This window comes from Callospermophilus lateralis, chromosome 17 (genome assembly GCF_048772815.1).
Source record: "Callospermophilus lateralis isolate mCalLat2 chromosome 17, mCalLat2.hap1, whole genome shotgun sequence".
NCBI lineage: Eukaryota > Metazoa > Chordata > Mammalia > Rodentia > Sciuridae > Callospermophilus > Callospermophilus lateralis.
In genome coordinates, this window is record NC_135321.1 from 16579561 (window position 1) to 16597908 (window position 18348).

Below are 18348 nucleotides of genomic sequence, written 5' to 3' on the forward strand. Positions count from 1 at the left end.
TCTATTTACAACTAAAGGAAAAACCAAACCTGGCACAGGCTTCTTGTTTACAAGTTACATGAAAACAGAACCCTCACATACTCCTAAATTGCATACATGACTTGAACTTGAGATTTGAAGTCTTCTTTTTTAAAATAGCTTTTTCCAGAAAGTATAAGGGCTATATCAATATGATCCCAAGAAAAACATGTTACCTCAAAATAAAAAATAAATACCCACTGGCTAAAAGCAAACATTTATTAGTGTAACTTTTAGTTGAAATGAGAAACCACACACTTATCCATAAGTGCTGAAGCAAGTGTCTTCAGCAAATCTACAATTTTGAGAAAACAGCTGCACATGTATTAGTGTGGTGGGAGCGGGGGAAACATGCCGCGAATAGAAAATAAGGTCAGAAAAGGCATCTTGCCATGGGCCTCTGAAGGCAGGGTCTAGAGAACTTAGTCGCAGCTAAAAGCACTGTTCATACATTTGTTTTGACTAAATCAGCTTCTAATCTTATTTTCTATTTCCAGAGTGTATTTATTAAAAGCGCAAATGTCAAGGGATCATCAACCAAAAAGTAAATTTTTTTATTAAAAAAAAAAGTTAATGGGGGCAAGATCAAATTGGGTGAAAGCTTGAGGAGCTACTTTAAAGCAAACTTGGGGTGAAAGCACAGTACCGTACGAGGGCACTGAGTCTCGGGGGTCATTCTCTCCACATAACACCTGGCTGTCTGGACAAAGCAAAACAACAAAGCTTTCACTATCACATTTGAATTACCCTCCCCCCTCCCCTTCCCCAGCAACACCTGTGCGCCCATGGCAGCCCTGACTTACTATGATCAATGTAAAACGTCCGTCCATCCAGGTGAATTCTTTCTTCCCAACCAGGCTAGCATCCAGGGAAGGGCGGGGGCGGGGAGAGAATACAAACATCAATCAGGGGCTCCAAATTCAGAGGCAACATTGGAAAACTATAGAACCCTTTCTTACCCTTATCTTCTTGGGTACATCTTAACACTGAGAATAAATTAAATATAAACATTTCAGGTAAACTCCTGACCTCTAGCAATATGCACATGTTCAACCATCTCAGATTTCTTGGTTGTGGGGTGGGTGGAGTGGGGGGAGGGATCTTGAAAGCTCTAAGGGGAAGCATCAGCATGCCATGGAAGAGTTGGGCTGGAAGAGCTCATTTGGTTAAATAAATACTGAGTACTACAGGGAGGGAAGGGGAGGGCTAATATAAACACATTAGACACGGTGACTTCATTCATGTTATTAAGAGGTTGTGTCCTCTGCTGTGAACTCCCCTTATTCAAACTCAGGAGCTAAACAATTTGGATACTGTTTAAGATGAGGCTGGTAAGTGCTCATCCTTCCATCTGTCCTGATTTCCCATCTGAAACTCTGGAATCCAACAGATTCTGACAATGTACCTTGCAAACATTCTCCAGCCTCTTTCTCTCTGTACCCAGGAACCAAGTAGATGTGAACGGGGAGGGATATTGATAGTACTGAGAACAGACTGAATGCTAACTTTTGTAGCTTCAAACTTTGCCCCATCAGGTAAGAGGAAGGTTCTTAATGCTTGGAAAACAATAGTGAAGAAAAATCCCCTTTAAAAGAAAGCAGTCTTAGCCTTCGAGCCTGCCCGCCTCCAAGCTTTGTCAGGGCAGGTTGCTGAGGAGGATGTATGGGAAAGATTCACTCGGACTCCCATCTGGACCAAAGGGCTCCACTCCCTCAAAGAGAACTTAAAAAATTAGACGTGTGAACAGTCACCACAAGGGAGAAAAAACTTGAAATATCTGTAGGTTAAATGACACATACAAACTTCCTGAGATGGCTTATGCCTTTTTCTCTCACACCATTTTCATTTTATTCCCCATTAGTTAAAACAGCAATGTGGGTGGAACTCACGGGCTGCTACATTGTAAAATAAATGCATGCTGCCTAAACTGTCACCTGTACTGAATGCTTCTTGCATACCTTAGTTTACAGTCTATCTGCCACTAGTGGCTGGCAATTCAGAAACTTCTTTCCCAACTACTGAACACATACTTGGAATGCACTAATAGAAACCCACCAAACACCCAATCCTATTCAGAAATGCAGGCTGATGGGACCCAGGGTGTATGGAGAAGGAGATGCTCTCAGGACCTCTCTTCCTCCACACCGGGTGGATATATGGAGAAGAGTTTTAGACTGTTCCATGAGCTTCCAATGTACTTACAGGAAGAGGGCCGAGGTCATTGGGGTTTAACGATGCCTTCGACCGCATGTGTACTGGAAACTTCAGGCGTGGATCTTCCTGCAGGAAAAATGTAAAGGGTGGGCAGTGTTAAGAGGGACTCCCTGGTGTGGTTACCAACTCTCCTTTTCTTGAATTGGGCATTCCAAATCGACCAGGTTGTCTGTGCGTGGGCCATGGAAGGATCCCAGCTCTCTGCTCTGCACAGGAAGCCTAGCTGACCAGCTCCCAAATGAGATTCTACTCTTCCTCCTTGTGCTTGGTGAAAGGAGAGTAAGAACATTTAAATAAAAGGTTAACTATATCCCAAGACTTTGAGAAGCTGAGGGGGAAGGCTTGCAGCAGGGATTTACCTTGGATATCAGAGTGGAGGGAGCCAGTGGTGACATGGCGCCACTTCAGAGAGGGAGTAGGACAAGGGCTGTGGATGTCCCTTGTGGACCCTGACTTGGGAGGAACAGCAGTCCTGTGGGCCTGGCACCCTCCACTCCTTCCTGAGCTATATAGATTCCGAATCTGGTCTGATGGGAAGTCCTGTGGCTATTCCAGAGACAGCCCGCTTCATCAGGTGAAATCACAGGCCCCTCGCTTTGGAACTTTACCCAGATTCCCAACTGAGTTCTGCAGATTGGATTCTCATTCGTGCTTTAGTATAAAAGCTTACAAGAGATTTTTCTTAAGGTATATATTTCATGAGATACCACAGAAAAGAAATGTAGACTCTAAAACTTGAGCCATGATCTACAAAGAATAGTGAGATGCACCATGTTGTAGCACCCCTGGTTAGGAGGCTGGTGCAGGGTCTTTGTTTCTTGAAGTGAGGAAACTGAGTGTTAGAACACGGACTTGCCCAAATATTATGCCTGGCATCTGGGAACTGCCTGATCAAAAGACAATACATGCATAGACCACTTAAAATGTGATGTAACTCAGAGAATCCATGTCTTTTTTGGTGGGGAGGGTGGTACTGGGGATTGAACCCAGGGGCTCTTTATAACCGAGTTTCATTCCCAGCCATTTGTATTTTGAGACAGGGTCTTGCTAGGTTGCTGGAGATAACCTCAAACTTGGGATCTTCCCTCCTCAGCCTCCTAAATCACTGGGATTAACTAATGCGCCACCACGCTCAGTTGAGGATCCATGTCTTTAAACTCAGATGATTAGAAAACGAATGCTAAAACCCAAAATAATGCAGTGTCAATCAGAGTAACAAATTATCAGCTCAGGATTAAAAATCAAATTTCTGAGACATTTGACATTAGATTCATTCAATTTTATCAAAGCATTTGCTGCTGTCAAATTATTAAAAAGGTTTTCTGCTTCAACAGTTTTCTAAGCCAACAATAAGTTATATTAGATCCCAGGATTGTAATCAAATGACAGATTTGGGAACTGGTAAGAATCAAGAGTTCACAAAAAATAAAATGAACCATTGCTTTCTGTTAACTATAGTAAACTTCTAATCGAGGAACCAATCTTTTAATGATTTATTTCATTTGTAATCAACGCTGACCCTGAATCATATATATATTTAAAGACAAAGAAATGACACAAAATCCAGTATTCTACAGCATACTGGAATGCATGCAGAATAAACATATATACTAAACAGATTTGGGATTTAGAAGGCCCAAGAAGCTGGTAATCTGGTAAAATTATGTGACTGGTTAATTGCAGACAGAGGAAAAACTTAAAGCATAGGACTCCACCAAAGCTGCCCAACTGGGTAAAGTCACAGCTTCCAAGGACTCTTGGGTGCCCATGTAGCCAATGACCATGCCAGGTGTAGAGCCAGACTCTTATACACAGGAGGTAGGGCTTCTGCATGCTGTACCAAGGCCAGTCACACCTTCCAATCACATGAAGTCAAGTGTGCAAGACAACTGGCTGGTAGTTTAGAGAAAGGGAGAAAGAAGCCGAGATTAAAGCAAATTCCAGTTGGTGTGGGAACTGGAGTGGAGCAAGAAGTGTAATATAAGCTTAGCTTCACAGTCTGCTAAACTGGCCTCGCATGGAAACCCAGACTTCTTGGGACGTGAGAGCCAGAGGGGTCATATTATTCCCCCAATAATCAAAATAATGGTAGTAGCTGCCAATGACCAAATTCTGAGGCTGTCTGGAGATCATGACAAAGCTGCTCTCCCACTGAGGCCTGGGGTCAGTAGGGACAGCTTCAGGGATGATAGGAAGGTGGAAGGCTAATGAGGTCTTGAATGATAAGAATACAAATGAATCAAATATGCAGACACATGGGCTGTTCATCCCTCTCCTTGGTAGTCTGGGCTCTCTTTCATGCATGAATTTCTTCTTCAATTCAATTGAAAGTGTTTTTAAATGGAATGCAAAGGTTCAGCATCTTCTCTTAAATCAGGGTTTCCCTAAGTCTTAAAAATATAAGAGATCGGAGTCCTTGTTAGTTCAAAAAAAAACAGCTGTGTTTTTCCTTCTTTCCTTCCTGGAAGAGACCATGCCTAGGCTACAATCAATTTTATTTGTTTGAACTTGGGAAGAAAACAAAGCTGAAACTTAACTAAGGTGTAATCTTTCTTGTTACAAAAACAAGCCGGTGCTTTGTGCGGTGAGAGGCATGGACATCCTTTTGTACTCAGACACTGTTTGAGCTGTTCCCTTAGCAGAGAACACAAGGTGAGGCCTCCTGGGCTGCCATCCGCCACTTAACGGCCTCTAGCACGCACTCCTTGCTCCCTGACCCAGGTGGAGACAAGGCTATTCTTTCCTGTATTTTCTGTTTCCTTTTAAAATAGTTATGCATATTCCAAATGGACTGCCAGCAGGCTACCTTCATCATTCGTGTCTAGGAATGGCTGTCATAACACACTTGAGGTGCACACGGGGAAGCACTGGCCTGGATCTTCTGCTGCTTCTGGTTAGCACCAGAATCCGCAGTTTCTGGGCTAAAGGGGGGAGGAGTACTATTTTCATTATTATCAACTATCCTACCAGATTTTTTTTCCTTTTCCTATCCTAATGGTCAAATCTAAGGAGGGCTGCACTGTCCTCCTATTTATTCTTTCAGAAAGTAAACAAACCAAATTTTAAGTCAGAAAATCATCTTTACTGTTCCCTGCCCCTCTGTAATTTGTTAAAATAGACATGGCACTCGGAGTGTGTCTTCTATACTGAGACACTCTGGCTATTCTTTATTTAAAGATAATGCAGCCAGGTCAGCACACCTGGGTTTAGGGAAGAAGGTGGCAACTTGGGGGGATGTCCAGTTGTCCCCTTAAGGATTTTTAACAGCAGCATCTGTGACAAAATGTTGTTCTATCAAATTAAAATTTTAAATGAGTAAATTTGTAAATAACAGTTATCTGGGTAAAAAGGGGCAACTGGAAATTAAAACTGGGTTTCATTCAGCAATGGTGGCAGCAATAAATAAGGATAGTACTATTTAAAATAAAATCTGCCCAGCTGCAATTACACTGCAGTTGTGGCGTGAAAGGCTGTGAAAAGGTTAGGGGATTTGATTACTAAGCTAGTTCAAATTACTAAAATCATAGCTTATGTTGGCAAGTCACAGTGGCTCCATACACGGATCCATCTGCTTTTATAATATTTACCCCCCTGACTCTGGAGCTCCAATTTCTGGCCACGGATTTGAAATTATAGAAGCACTATAGGAAATGGGAACACCAGCAGATAGCCAGGGTTCTGTGTCAATGACAAAAAAAAAAGAACCAAATCCAATCTTCACTAGTCTGTTTTCCAAAGAGCTGCCTGTCTCTTATTCTCATCTGGCCCACAAACCTGTAATACTATCTTTAGACTAAAAGGTGAGTCAAACAAAACTCTGTGTCATTATATGCCTTAGACGCAGTTATCAGTTTACCAAATGAATGTCATCAGATCTCAATGATAAGTGCTCTTGGCAGGTGAGTAAATTCCCTTACTGCAAAATAGCAAGAGCTGTAAGAGCGGCTCTCACTGAAGACTGTTTGGAAATGTGTGGGGCATTTTTAGTTATCAGTATTTCGGGGGTGGGTGATGGCAGCTATTAGCTCTCAGTGTCAGGAGCCAAGGACGTTAGACATCTCACAGCAGAAGGCCCAAGCCTGCCTCGGTGCCAAGAACGCCCTCACAGGGACATACTGCGCCACTCTGCATGACTGTAGGGAGCGCCCTCAAGACCAATCCTTAAGGACTGGATTAACATCACACCACACACCAAGTACAAATGACGGTCCAGGTCACCTTGGTCGACGCCTTTTCCTTAACGTTATACTGCTGCTCTCCCAACTGGACGTATTGGTGTGGACCACTAGGGAAAGGCATCCAAAGCAGATCCAAGGCTGAAGAGCTGGAACCAGAGACAATCTCCAAACTCAACCAGCTTTCACAAAACCTCAGTCCTAAGCAAGCAGCACAAACGATGCAAGGACCAAGGGAGTCTGGGAAGGGACTCTACTCAGACGACCAGGGACAGGGGGCAGGAGGCAATACGCACCTCCTGCAGCATCAAAACCCAGAGATGAAAGAACACATTTCGGTTGACTTAGAGGTCTATAGATTATACAGTAGAAAAACACCAGCCACTTCTAAGAAGAGCCACAGCCTAGAAAAAGCCACCACGGATCCGGCAAAAGAAATGAAGTGAGAGAGGAATATGAAGATGTGCACATTCACATTTGCATACTACATCATTCAGGTTCTTTCTCACAAATGATCCAGGAGCACAATGAGATAACAACACGGTAAGAAAAATTGACTATGACAAAACATGTACTGAAGAGAGTGGTCAGATTTACAACCAAGTCATTCAATGCATGAGATGCAAAATACCGATGTGACATAAACACTAAAAACTAAAGCGATAGGACAGGAAAGGTGGGGTAATGTCAATAAAGTTTCAAAAGAAATCTGACAAAGAAAAAGTATTTTTAAATAATTTGTAGGAGGTGTGATTAAAAAAAAAAAACAACCCTAGCAATATGGAACACATTTATTCCAAATGTGGCCACATCTCCAACGATACTGGCCATGTCCCCAGTGTGCTGTGAGGACAGGCAGGCCAACCCGACAGCAATACCCTGCAGCTGGCATCTGTGCTCAGACCCTCTCTGCCCGCCAGCCCAGACCTGCAGCCCAGACAGCGGGCCAGGAGACCCTCGGGAGACGTGCTTTGGAGTCTGGGAAACTCCCAAGAGCTTCGAGGGCTGAGCAGAGAATCAATGCCAGACCTCACGATGAACACGGAGCCCAAGAAAAGCAGAGCCTTACCCATGTCGTAGTCTTTGTGTTATGGTCAATGAAGAAGGGCCGGCCGTTGGGAGCTATCCTCATTTCCCAGCCCGGTGGCAGGAAGCTCTGTGTGACTTTGTGTTGTGGTTTGGGGGAGTTGTAAGGTGATGGCTGTGGGGACTGTGGATTGGAAAGGGTATCTTTCACAGCCCGGCGTATGGGTGAATCCTTGGCACCCTAAGGAATAATAATGAGCATTAGAACTCTTGACTGTGTGCCATTCCAGTGCGTCAGTGCGTCAAATGCACCCGGGGCTTGCAGAATGCTCCTCCTTGGACACGGACAAGGAGGAAGCTCCTGGAAACCCTGTTTCTTCATTTTGCTTACTTTTAAATCCACCTAACTTTATACTTTGTTTTTCTTTACACTTTTTTTTAAATTGTTGGTTAAACACACAACAATATTAAATACTCATAACCATCATTCTTTAGCAACCACTTGGTAAGTATCAAAAATACTCTTTGATATTAAGCCTTATGGATGGAGAATTTACAGAGAATGGAGAAAAATAGGCCCCTGCTCTCAACGAGCTCACAGTCTAACCAAAGAACAGATTGGCAGATTTTAAAGCACAGAAGAAAAACCTCCACCAACGGAGACAATCGCCTGGAATGACAGAGTTAGTTGTTAGCCATGTTTGTGTCAGAGCCCGGAAGAGCTGTCACCCTTTCCCACCTAGCAGCAGCCCGACCCAGAGAAAGAAGAAACCAACCCACGGTCAAGTTTAGAACCTCAAATGTTTCCTCTCTGGCTTTTCTAACTCTGACATTTGTGACATCCAGGGATGGCACTAAACAACACAAACAGGAGAGCGCAAAGCAGATGTCCAGCAATGACTCAGAGGGCAGATGTGCATCAGAGACATGAACGCCCATCCCATGAGATCACCTACAGTCAAAGGAAAAAATGATCAAAGCAACAGCTATGTTTCGAAACTCAATATAAGCACTGGTACTTGAGAGAGTTACTATGCAGTTCTAATGCGGTAACAGGCAATAAGGAGCAAAACACAACAAGAATGGAAGAAGTTCTGAGAAGAGAGGCCACATCCAGCACAAGTTACCACGCACGGCGTCAGCCAGAGGAGGATGAGGACCGTGCCAGGCCTGGATGTTAACTGGGTGAGACGGAGAAGCATGTGGGGAGGCTACACAAGGACACCCCCGGGACACACGACTCATCAGGAGGAGGCTGCAAAACTGAAGTCCGCGTTAAGAGAGAAGAGAGATGAGGAGAAGCCACAGGACAGAGGTGACCCCAGTTAGACGAGGGAGCCTTCTCACCTCCAGTGGGGCAGATAAAGTTACAGTTGGCGAACTGAGGCTACGAGGCCGGCGGATCTGAGGCTCGATTAGGTGGTTGTTACTGTTTGTGGCTGATCCGGAGGCACCATCTTCTGCAAGCTATTTTGGAGGCAAAAACAAGTTAGCTTCACATGAGGATCTCCCTGCGTGTGACTAGAAGCGTGAACCCAAACAACACCACACAGCAATAATAAGAGGGTTGGCCTAGTTCAAGCATGAGGAAATAATTAAACATAATAATGGGGGAAAGGATGGGGAAACACATTCAAGGGGAATAAAAATGAATCACTGGCCCCCATAAAAACTAGCCTCCGAAGAAGGGGGTGCAGGGTAGGGCTGCAACAGGCTGATTTTGAAAATACCTTTCATGTTACATTTAAAAAATAGATCCAAGGACAGAGCGATTTGAGGACCAAAGTCTTCCTTAGGCAAATGCTATACTAAAGTAATTAAAGTAATGCATGTCTTTTCTGAGACCATTATTATTATTTTTGGTAAACAACGTCTTCAGAGCAATACATAAACACTGGGAGAGGACGTGGGTGATGTGTGTCCTGTTTGTTATGGCCTGGGCCTGCGTTTAGGTTGGATGGCGATCTTCATACCTGCATGATTGGTCGAGTCCAAGTTGTGGTTCGATTGTTATGATTGACATAGTATGTGCGTCCCTTAGCATCTTTTCTTTCTTCCCAGCCTGAAGGTAGGCCCGGCGTGGTATGTACATAGGCCACTGATGGCTGTTTGTGCAAGAAATCGTTATTATTTAACAACTAGCATTTGTATTCTGATCAGTTTTAATAAAGTAACACACAACCAGATAATTCTACTTTCTGGACAAGGTAAGTTAGTTTCATTTGCACAGAAAACATTCCAAAGAGTGTCTGAAAGACAATGATAGCTTTTTAAGAGCTTCAAATCCACCGTGAGACGAACCCCACACAGCTGGGTGAAGGGGCTCCACATTCTCACAGACTCAACTTTCTGACCCCGAGGTCTTACCTGTTGCTAAGGTGACTGTTAGGAAAGAGAAAGACACTATGATCTGTTCTAGTTACTAAACTTCACTGTCAAACCACGTAGAGTTGAAAGGCATTCAAGCTACTCAACACGATGGACACTCCTGCTCCACACAATGGCACAGGGGTGCTCCTCTAGCGCAGTCCTGGGTTCTTCCAGCTACTGAGGCCCTGTACATGACAGCATCTGGGGCAGAATAAAAATCCAAAACAGAGACCCTCCTGGATGCTCAGACTCCCATGGTGGCATCTAAGGAGCACAGGTACATCTGCATGACTCAGCTGGGGAGGTCCTGTCACCAGACAGAAGAATCCCAAGGAGCCTCAAACTGAGACCACTCCTACCCAGTACACCGATAAGGAATGTGTCCCTTTAACTGGCCAATGAACAATGGGCAGTCTCCAGGGAGACTGACTACATTTGGCTAACCCAAGCTGGACTGCAGAAAGAGACTTTTGTTTCTAAGAAGCAGTCCAAGAAAGGCAGTCTGGATGCAGGAACACCAGACGAGCAAGGATAGGTCAGGGACTCATGAGGTCACTGGACGCGTGGGGTGAGAGCTGTCCTGGGAAGGGCACCTCTAGACAAGTGCTCAGAAACAGGAGGGCAGCCAGGAACCCCAGGCTCCTGGGAGAAGGAACCAAGGTCCAACAACTAGGAGTGACCTGTTCCGTGAGGCTGCTGCTGCCCTGGGTGTTACCTTTCCTAGTTAGGGTAGCTTCTCTGAGCTTCCAGGTGTCTCACAAGGCGTTACTCTTTTTTTTAATGAGGTTGAGGATGTAGATCTGTTGGCCCTACACCTTCCTGTCTTTATACCACTGTTTCTGTTCACTACTAACAACCTGAGCAGCCAAAGAAGGTCATAGTCACAGGGCCCCTCAGTGGACCCCAGAAAAGCACAAGCAAGTCCCCTGCAGGTACTCAGGGCTGCATCCGAAGAGGCTCTGGAGGCCACCTCATAAGCTTAACAGCACACTCTGGAGAAAAAGCAACTGCACAATTAATTGGGAAGCAACAGACTCAGTAGTTACTGCTGACCCAGCAAGGCAAGATTATTATCCTGCTAAAAATGCAGCAACCATTTCCTTGACTTTTTTTTTTTTTTTGGTAAATCCCAAAGGTGTCATAAAATAATTCCAAGATGACCACCTGGATCCAGGTGGGGAGAGATTCGACAGGAGCAGAAGAAACCTCAACTTGCAGACTTCAGTCCTCTCATGACTAGACAGATTAACCCACAGCCTGAGCAGAGCTGCCTGTTCTTTCTTCTCCAGCTGGACATTAACACAAAGCACTAGTTCTAGGCTACCTTTATTTGAGGCAATGATAAAAACCTACTCTTAGCAGTCAATCAGTATTTTTGGCAAAGTGCATGCTACCATATTCTGACTTACAATGATTTATATATTCAAAATGCCTCTGACTAAACGAAATACTAAGTGGAGTCTGTTTTTTTGTCCTTTTTTTCAGTACTAGGGATTGAACCCAGGGGGCTTACCACTGAGCTCCACCCTAGTCCTTATTTTATTTTATTTTCTAAAACTTTTGAGACTGGGTCTAAGTTGCTTAGGGCCTCACTAACTTGCTGAGGCTGGCCTCAAAACTGGTATCCTCCCTGCCTCAGCCTCCTGAGTTACCGGGATTACCTGCTGTGTTACTTCTTGGGGGGAGGCAATTCTGCTCTCAGAAAACTCAGTTCCAGAAATCTTCAGACTACTAGTACAGTTAAGTGTCCCTGGAAACCATATTTATGAGGTGACTGATAAATTGCAAAAACTTGGCTGTGCTGTGGGTAATCTCAGAACTGAAGTCTAAGCTGTTCGAATTTCCAGGGACTAGGTTATTTTCACCGATAGCTCAATTAACAGTACTAACCAGTTTATGGAAAACGGCAGAGTAGTCGAGAGTACACTGAATTTGATTAAAATGTCCATTGTACCTTCTTTAGAGAATTGAACTGGTGATCTGTAATTTAGTGGCATTTATGTGAGAGGGTGTTATTAAAATGTTTCTTTACTGTGTCCTCTCCAAATGAGCATGTAGAACAGACTGTGCTGAGGAGTCCATTTGTGACTCAAAACACTGCCTGGATGCACATGGCTAGTACATCCTGGGAACAGCCCCAGCCTTGGGGCCACAGACTTCTACTACTGCTGTGTGCATACAGCATGCTCCAGACCACCCCGGGAAATGAGGTGGGTTATCAAATATACAAAAACAACAACCCACCCTCCCAACCTGTGGCTTAGTATATTTACCATCTCACAGCTTTTTACTTGTAGACTGGATTTATCACTGTGTTGTATGATTGCAAACATCTACCAACTCCTGCTTTACAACAGCTCTGTTTCTTTCATTAAAATGATGAACTCGATCATGTTTTAAACTGAACAAGTATCAACATGGTTTTGTAAATAACCACTTTGATACTGACCACCACTGATTCTCCAAGACTGGCTCGAATCCTGCCAGAGCAGTATGTTAGTGTAATTTTAGAATCTGCACAGTGAAGATTAAAGGACTGTGTTATTCCTCTCCTGGTATCTCAAAGGGAGGGCTCTGGCTTAGCCAGCCAGAAAGTGACACCAGTGTGCATTTACTTGCCACAAATCAAAGGGCTATGGTTGCTTAGTTGAGAATCAGGGCCTTGTTGTTATACTATAGGAATAAATGCACCCTAAGGAAAGCCAGATATACCAGGATGGTTATTCCACACAGTATATGAGCCTAAACACCCTTCAGTGTAGAAAATTTATACAAAGTGAGCTATACTCACATCACTGAATATTAAGTGATTATTAACATGTCCCAGAAGGATGACCATAAGTAAAAAAGAACCAATTTGTAGAGCATTATGTATATGACAATTTACTTTTCTAAAAGAAAACAGCATGTGTGTGTACATGGGAAAGCCCAGAGGAAGGAGCAAGGTAGCCCACCCTGGGGAGCTCCAGCCTGGGCACACAATTCAGTGTAGGACAATGTGCACAGGGGCAGGAAAGGGGGTCCATGAGGCAGAAACCATGTTAGGAGACAACTGGGGAACAGGACATCCAGGGCAGACAGAACAAAGGATGGTGGGGTGGAAGGGAAGCAGTGGGGTTGGATCCGGAAGGTTCCTTCCAAGTTTCTCGAGGTATGGAGAAAGCACAGCATGAATGACACATGGAGGGATTATTTTGCTCAAGTCTTCTAAAAATCAATACCCAACCCAAACCCATATTTTAATTCATGGATGAGGAAAAAGAGAGCACAGGCAAGAAGTCAGGAAAAGGGAAGTTTTTGGAGTCAGATGGAAATCTCATTCAGATGGATCACCTTGTCCTGCCAGGGGACTCTGATCACGGAGCCTGGTACTACACTAATCCAGTTTATTCTGCCATTTACGATCATCAGCTGGCACAACATGCCAAGACAAAAACAGGTTGCAAGGCCAATAAAATGCAAAAATGGATGACACACTGACCATGCGCAGAGTGAGGTACTAAAATCATCTCATGGAATGATCTGTTTACCTCTAGCTCCACTACTCCCACAGACATTGCCAGCATACAGTGGAACTAAGCAAGTTCATGTAGAATTCTTTGAAGCCTCCTGGAGCCTAAGCCTGGATCACCCAATGCATGACTTTCATTGAAGCCAATGCAGCTCAATATTGTCAATCATGCTGACTGTTACTGAATGTCAATTTGATTTTCTCTTGTACAACGTTGAGCACTTGAATCTAACAATATACCTAAATCACTTTTGTAAATTATCAACATCCTTCAGAAAATCAGCTATTTTATACGTAAAGTTATTCAACACTAATGAGCAGTTACAGCAAAAACAATACAGGTGAAACAATAAAGCAAATTCTTCAAGTAGCTATTGCATCTCAAAGCACAAACTCAATGCTAATCTGACTTTAAGGATCAAGTAGAGCAGAGACAATTAAAATACCCAAAGTAAAGTTAACCCCAAACATGAATAGCATAAGATATTCAAAATAACGAATAAGAAGAATAGTAGGTAATTGGCTTCAAGTAGCAAATTTTCTAGATTGTTTAAACATCTTAACTCATTAAGTCCCAAGTTTTTCATTCTGTGAACATAATAATTATTTCCAAGTTACCATAAACAGTATATTTGTTGCTCAAGTTAAGTCTTTATAGGCGGGATAAAATGGGAATGCTCCCTGCCCTGGGAATTGTATGAACCCGTCCATTCTCCTGTGATTCAAGTCTCTGGGGCAGAGAAAGGACACTAGCTCATGATGGAAGCACAGAAAGTCTGGCCCCCTGTTAAAAACAAACAAAAATGTGATATGGGAAATGCAGAGAATGTAGCCCAGTGCACAACCAGGACACACATGTACAAACTCATGCATTTCCTATGGCTTCTGATTACCTTCCAATGAAATTACCTTAACCCAGCATTCCAACAAGCAAAAGCTCATCAGGAGTACAAACACTAGAAGGCAAAACTATACTCGAAATAGTCAAATTAAACACAGTTAACCAAAGCTTGATGGTATTCCTAATATAGTTAATGGGACCAAAAGTCATTCCACTTTCCCCAAAAAGGGGAAGTTCAAAATAAAAAACATGTGCATCTCTGTAGCACAATGGAGCTGATCTTATTTGTTAAAAAGTGACAGCATTTTCAACATTAATCAAAATATGAAACCGCCCCTTCAGATCTCTGCAATTAATGTCTGATAAAGTGTGTCATTACCGTTGGCTCCTCACCACCCGAGACTGTGGACGACCGTGCTCTCCTAGTTGGGGTATTGGGCTGTTAAATGATAATTGACATCAGTGAAGTGCACTCAGGGGATGACCCATTGCACAGTGAGCTGGGGATTATGGCTGTGACAGCGTTGGAAGGCAGGTGACAAGAGAGCAGAATCCCTGACACCAGCTCGGGCCAAATGAAGCTGAGCAGTCGCTGACCACCAGCAGCCAGAGGAAACCCCCCCCCCCCACACCCTTTGCTGCCCAGGGAGGCTCAGGCTGGAGCCCTGGTCTGGTGAACAATGCCAACCTCAACAAAGTGAGATGGTTAAGAAGGGAAAAATGGAAGCAAGTCTGCTTCACCCTCACTGTCCAGGACTGAGCAGGTCCCTAAATCTGCCGCACTCAACACTCAGGTGCAGGCCGCTGGTGATCAGAGAGTTCACAGCACAAGCGGGAGGAACCACCAATCTCCAGGAAGGTGAGCTCTTTGGCAAATTAAATTGACATTGATTTTGAAAAGGAGAGAAAGTGCCATTAATTCATCAAGGAAAAATCACAGGATCATCAGGCTGAGGAGGACCCCTTTCATCACAGCTGATTGTTCTCTTTTGGGGACCCATACCGAACCCCTCCCACAAAGATGCTCTCGTCAAGCTTGTTATAAACCAGTCAACTCTATGTAGCTCACAACTGAATCAGTTATCTTGACTAATATACTTATTAGTTCATTTTTTTAAACAAAAACTAAAACCTAGGCCAAAATATCCTTTGAAGCCAAGTAAAAATGGACACGATTGGGAAGACACCGATTTCAAAAATTTTAAATGTGCTTTTTCCCTCCCCCCTCAAATTCATACATAATGAAGTATGTCAGAAAATAATCAGATGTGGGGCAATAAAAAAAGGTCAAGGTCAAAATGCCAAATCAAAAGTGTAAAACTGCATAATATTTTCACCTCCAAAACAGGAAAGAAGTTTGCATAAAATCTCTCATTTGTAACGTGTATGCCCCACACTTCCCAAGGCAGTGCTGACCTGTCTTCCAATTGGAATATTTAATTGTTACATACCCTGGATGTTGCTAACCCTCTGCCACTTCTGTTGCGGATAGTTACTAAACTGTGGGGCAGTGAGCACAAACTATTGCCAATTCTCTGTCTTTAGAGAGAGAGCAGGTGTCTTTGTGGAGTTTAGAGTTGAGGCCACGGGGATGCAAAGGAGCATGTGACTACCCAGAAGAGTTCTTCCTGTTTTAAGGGGTTGGTGAGTTTGCAGGGTCCCCGCTCGCTGGAGACAGTGACAGTCATTCCACAAACTGGAGGGAATTACGAACGTACCAAGTACTTTCCGTCAAGGAAGCACATCAGAATTGGTGAAAACTGAGGTGAAAACCAAAGCAGCAAAGTTTTAAGCATTTTGTTGACCTGGGTGGCAATACCAAGTCTGTGTGTTGGAGACCCCACCCTCTCCTTGGGCAATTTGCGAGGCAAGTTTCAAGTGTCACATTGACATGGTGAATGGATCTGCACAGGAAAAACTCTTTCTTAGGAGCCAAGATTTCAAATCAGAGCCCAAAAGCCAGCTGGTGACTGGAAATAAGCATGGGTTACCGGTGGTAGGTGGGCCTGCTCTGCAACCGCGTCGGTGACACTGCAGGACCGCAGCCTTGAGGAGGGCTCTCTCTGCTGGAGGGGAGAGAAAGACAGGGAGTGTCAAAAGGCATTCCCTAGAAAGGAGCTTCACTGGTTTAAAAAAAATTTCTATCACTCAACCCTATGCATTAATTAAAAGAAACATCCCTTTGCAATCATCAGAGTGATCCTTTAGGGAGTGAAGTTAGCCTGTTTCAAATCTCAGTGTTTTCAGTGGACTGGGATTTTCAACGTCCTTAGAATTAGTAGCCAAAGCAAGAGAGGGTGACTAAACCTACTGGGGGGAAGCTCAACCGACCCCTGCAACACTCCCAACCTGTAGCCAGCAGTAAGAAGTTAGCTTGGGATGCCAGCTCTATGAGACTTCTCATGTCACAGGCATAGAGGAAAAAGGAAGAAGGAACAGAGATATAAGGCTATTTGACATTGACTGACTCTCACAGGTGACAAAGAATCGGTTGGACTCTATGTCCCCAGGAACTCAGAATTCACCTTGTCCTCCTTCTCCTGAAGGATGAGGTACTTATCATTTTAGCTTCCGAGTTCAAGTCGTACAGAACAGAAAGGAAGGAAAACAGTGGGGCTCGTCCAAAACCAACCTGGTACGAAATGTAGAATGTTCCTCCCATTCTATGTGATTAAGCAAAGCCTGACAGATCTGAATGGAGATGGTAGCAGATCACAGACGGAAAACAAGGGGCTCTCTTGGGGCAGATTTAGCCACCATACAAGTCTGTAACATGCACTTATTTTTAACATTTTGCAATGACAAGTAAAATAAGATAATGTCCAAGAAAAATTTTGTGGCGGTGACAAGGACTATCATGTAGCTTTCCCACACTGACTTGTGTGGAGGAGTCGCTTTTTAAAAAATATTTATTATTAGAGCATTATAGTTATAGAAAGTAGTTGAGTTCATCCTGACAAAAATCACACATGCATGCAATTCAATTTTAGTTCATGTTCCCCCCATTCCCCATGTCTCCTTCCTCTACTGGTCTTGTTTTCGCTCATCTATTTTTGTTTAGTTCTTTCTACTTATAAAAGTGGAATTCCCTCTGATGCATTTATATGTGCACATTATTTTTAAAGAATTCGTTCTGCATTTCCTCCCCTTCCCCGATCCTCCTCTCACCCTCTCAATTTCCTTCTTCTACACTACTGATCTTCCCTACAGCTTTACGATATCCGATCCTCCCCCTTTTCTTTCCTTTATCTTACTTTAGCTTCCACATATGAGAGAAAACATATGATCTGTGAATTTTTAAGTCTGGCTTACTTCACTTAGCATGTTCTCCATTTCCATCCATTCACCAGCAAATGCCATAATTTCATTTATAGCTGAGTAAAATGCCATTGTGTATATATACTGCAATTTCTTAATCCATTCATCTGTTGACATATCTAGGTTGATTCCATAAAGGAGTCACTCTTGAATAAATGTTCATGCTACTGTCCTTGACTACAGAGTGACCCTGAGAGGCAAAAACAGAGAAGTGTTCCCTAGACATTCTAACCCTTACCATAATCTGAAAACACAAAAGTACTGCACTTGGACCTGATAGATACGTGTGCATGCTTATTTTTGCTTATAGAACAATTAAATGCAAGAGCTTGCTATGCAAATAACTAGAAATGCCAATTTATTATTGAAGTTGAGTAAAACTGACTTTTCACTTGTTTCACTAAAGGTATACAATTGCTATGGTTTCAGCAATTCCTTTTTTCATAGATATTAAGTACATGACTTCATGGCTTGTTCCCATAGCAACAGCTTTACCAATTCAAATATCCCACATATACAACCTCTTTTCCTGTTCACTTAGTACTAAATTTTCATCTCAGTGGTATTCCTCTTTCTGAAAAACATTTACAGAATTTTAATGTGAAACCATATTAATAAGTAATCCCCGCAACTCATGTTAACAGTGATCCACTATGTCTTTTGAAATGAAAATACCCTGCCAAAGGAGTGAAAATCTCATGAATGCTTGCTAGGCTTTTGTATTTATGGAGTCCTATCTTTATATTCAGTATGCTCATGATAGTGACTGTTTCTAGGATGTTATTTTCAGTGGAGAGACTGCCATATTCCTATAGTGCATCTTCCAGGTCAGTTTCTTGAGAACCACTGGGTTTGCATTCCATCTTAATTCGACA

At 43.3% G+C, this 18348-nt stretch overlaps 1 protein-coding gene across 7 annotated transcripts in view; it reads right to left on the reverse strand.

Moving 5' to 3' along the window:
* Positions 1–18348, reverse strand: part of Nedd4l (NEDD4 like E3 ubiquitin protein ligase) — a 304979-nt gene that overhangs the window by 39065 nt on the left and 247566 nt on the right. For 3 of the 7 annotated variants that reach the window (XM_076836529.2, XM_076836525.2, XM_076836532.2), the window contains 7 exons: positions 16147–16221; positions 9407–9538; positions 8781–8900; positions 7477–7674; positions 2221–2298; positions 822–876; positions 665–718 (listed from right to left, as the gene is read on the reverse strand). In XM_076836529.2, the coding sequence (XP_076692644.1) occupies positions 665–718; positions 822–876; positions 2221–2298; positions 7477–7674; positions 8781–8900; positions 9407–9538; positions 16147–16221 (712 nt within the window). The remainder of the gene's footprint in view (positions 1–664; positions 719–821; positions 877–2220; positions 2299–7476; positions 7675–8780; positions 8901–9406; positions 9539–16146; positions 16222–18348) is intronic. The other 4 variants (XM_076836530.2, XM_076836526.2, XM_076836527.2 and 1 more) reach the window with 3 other exon arrangements.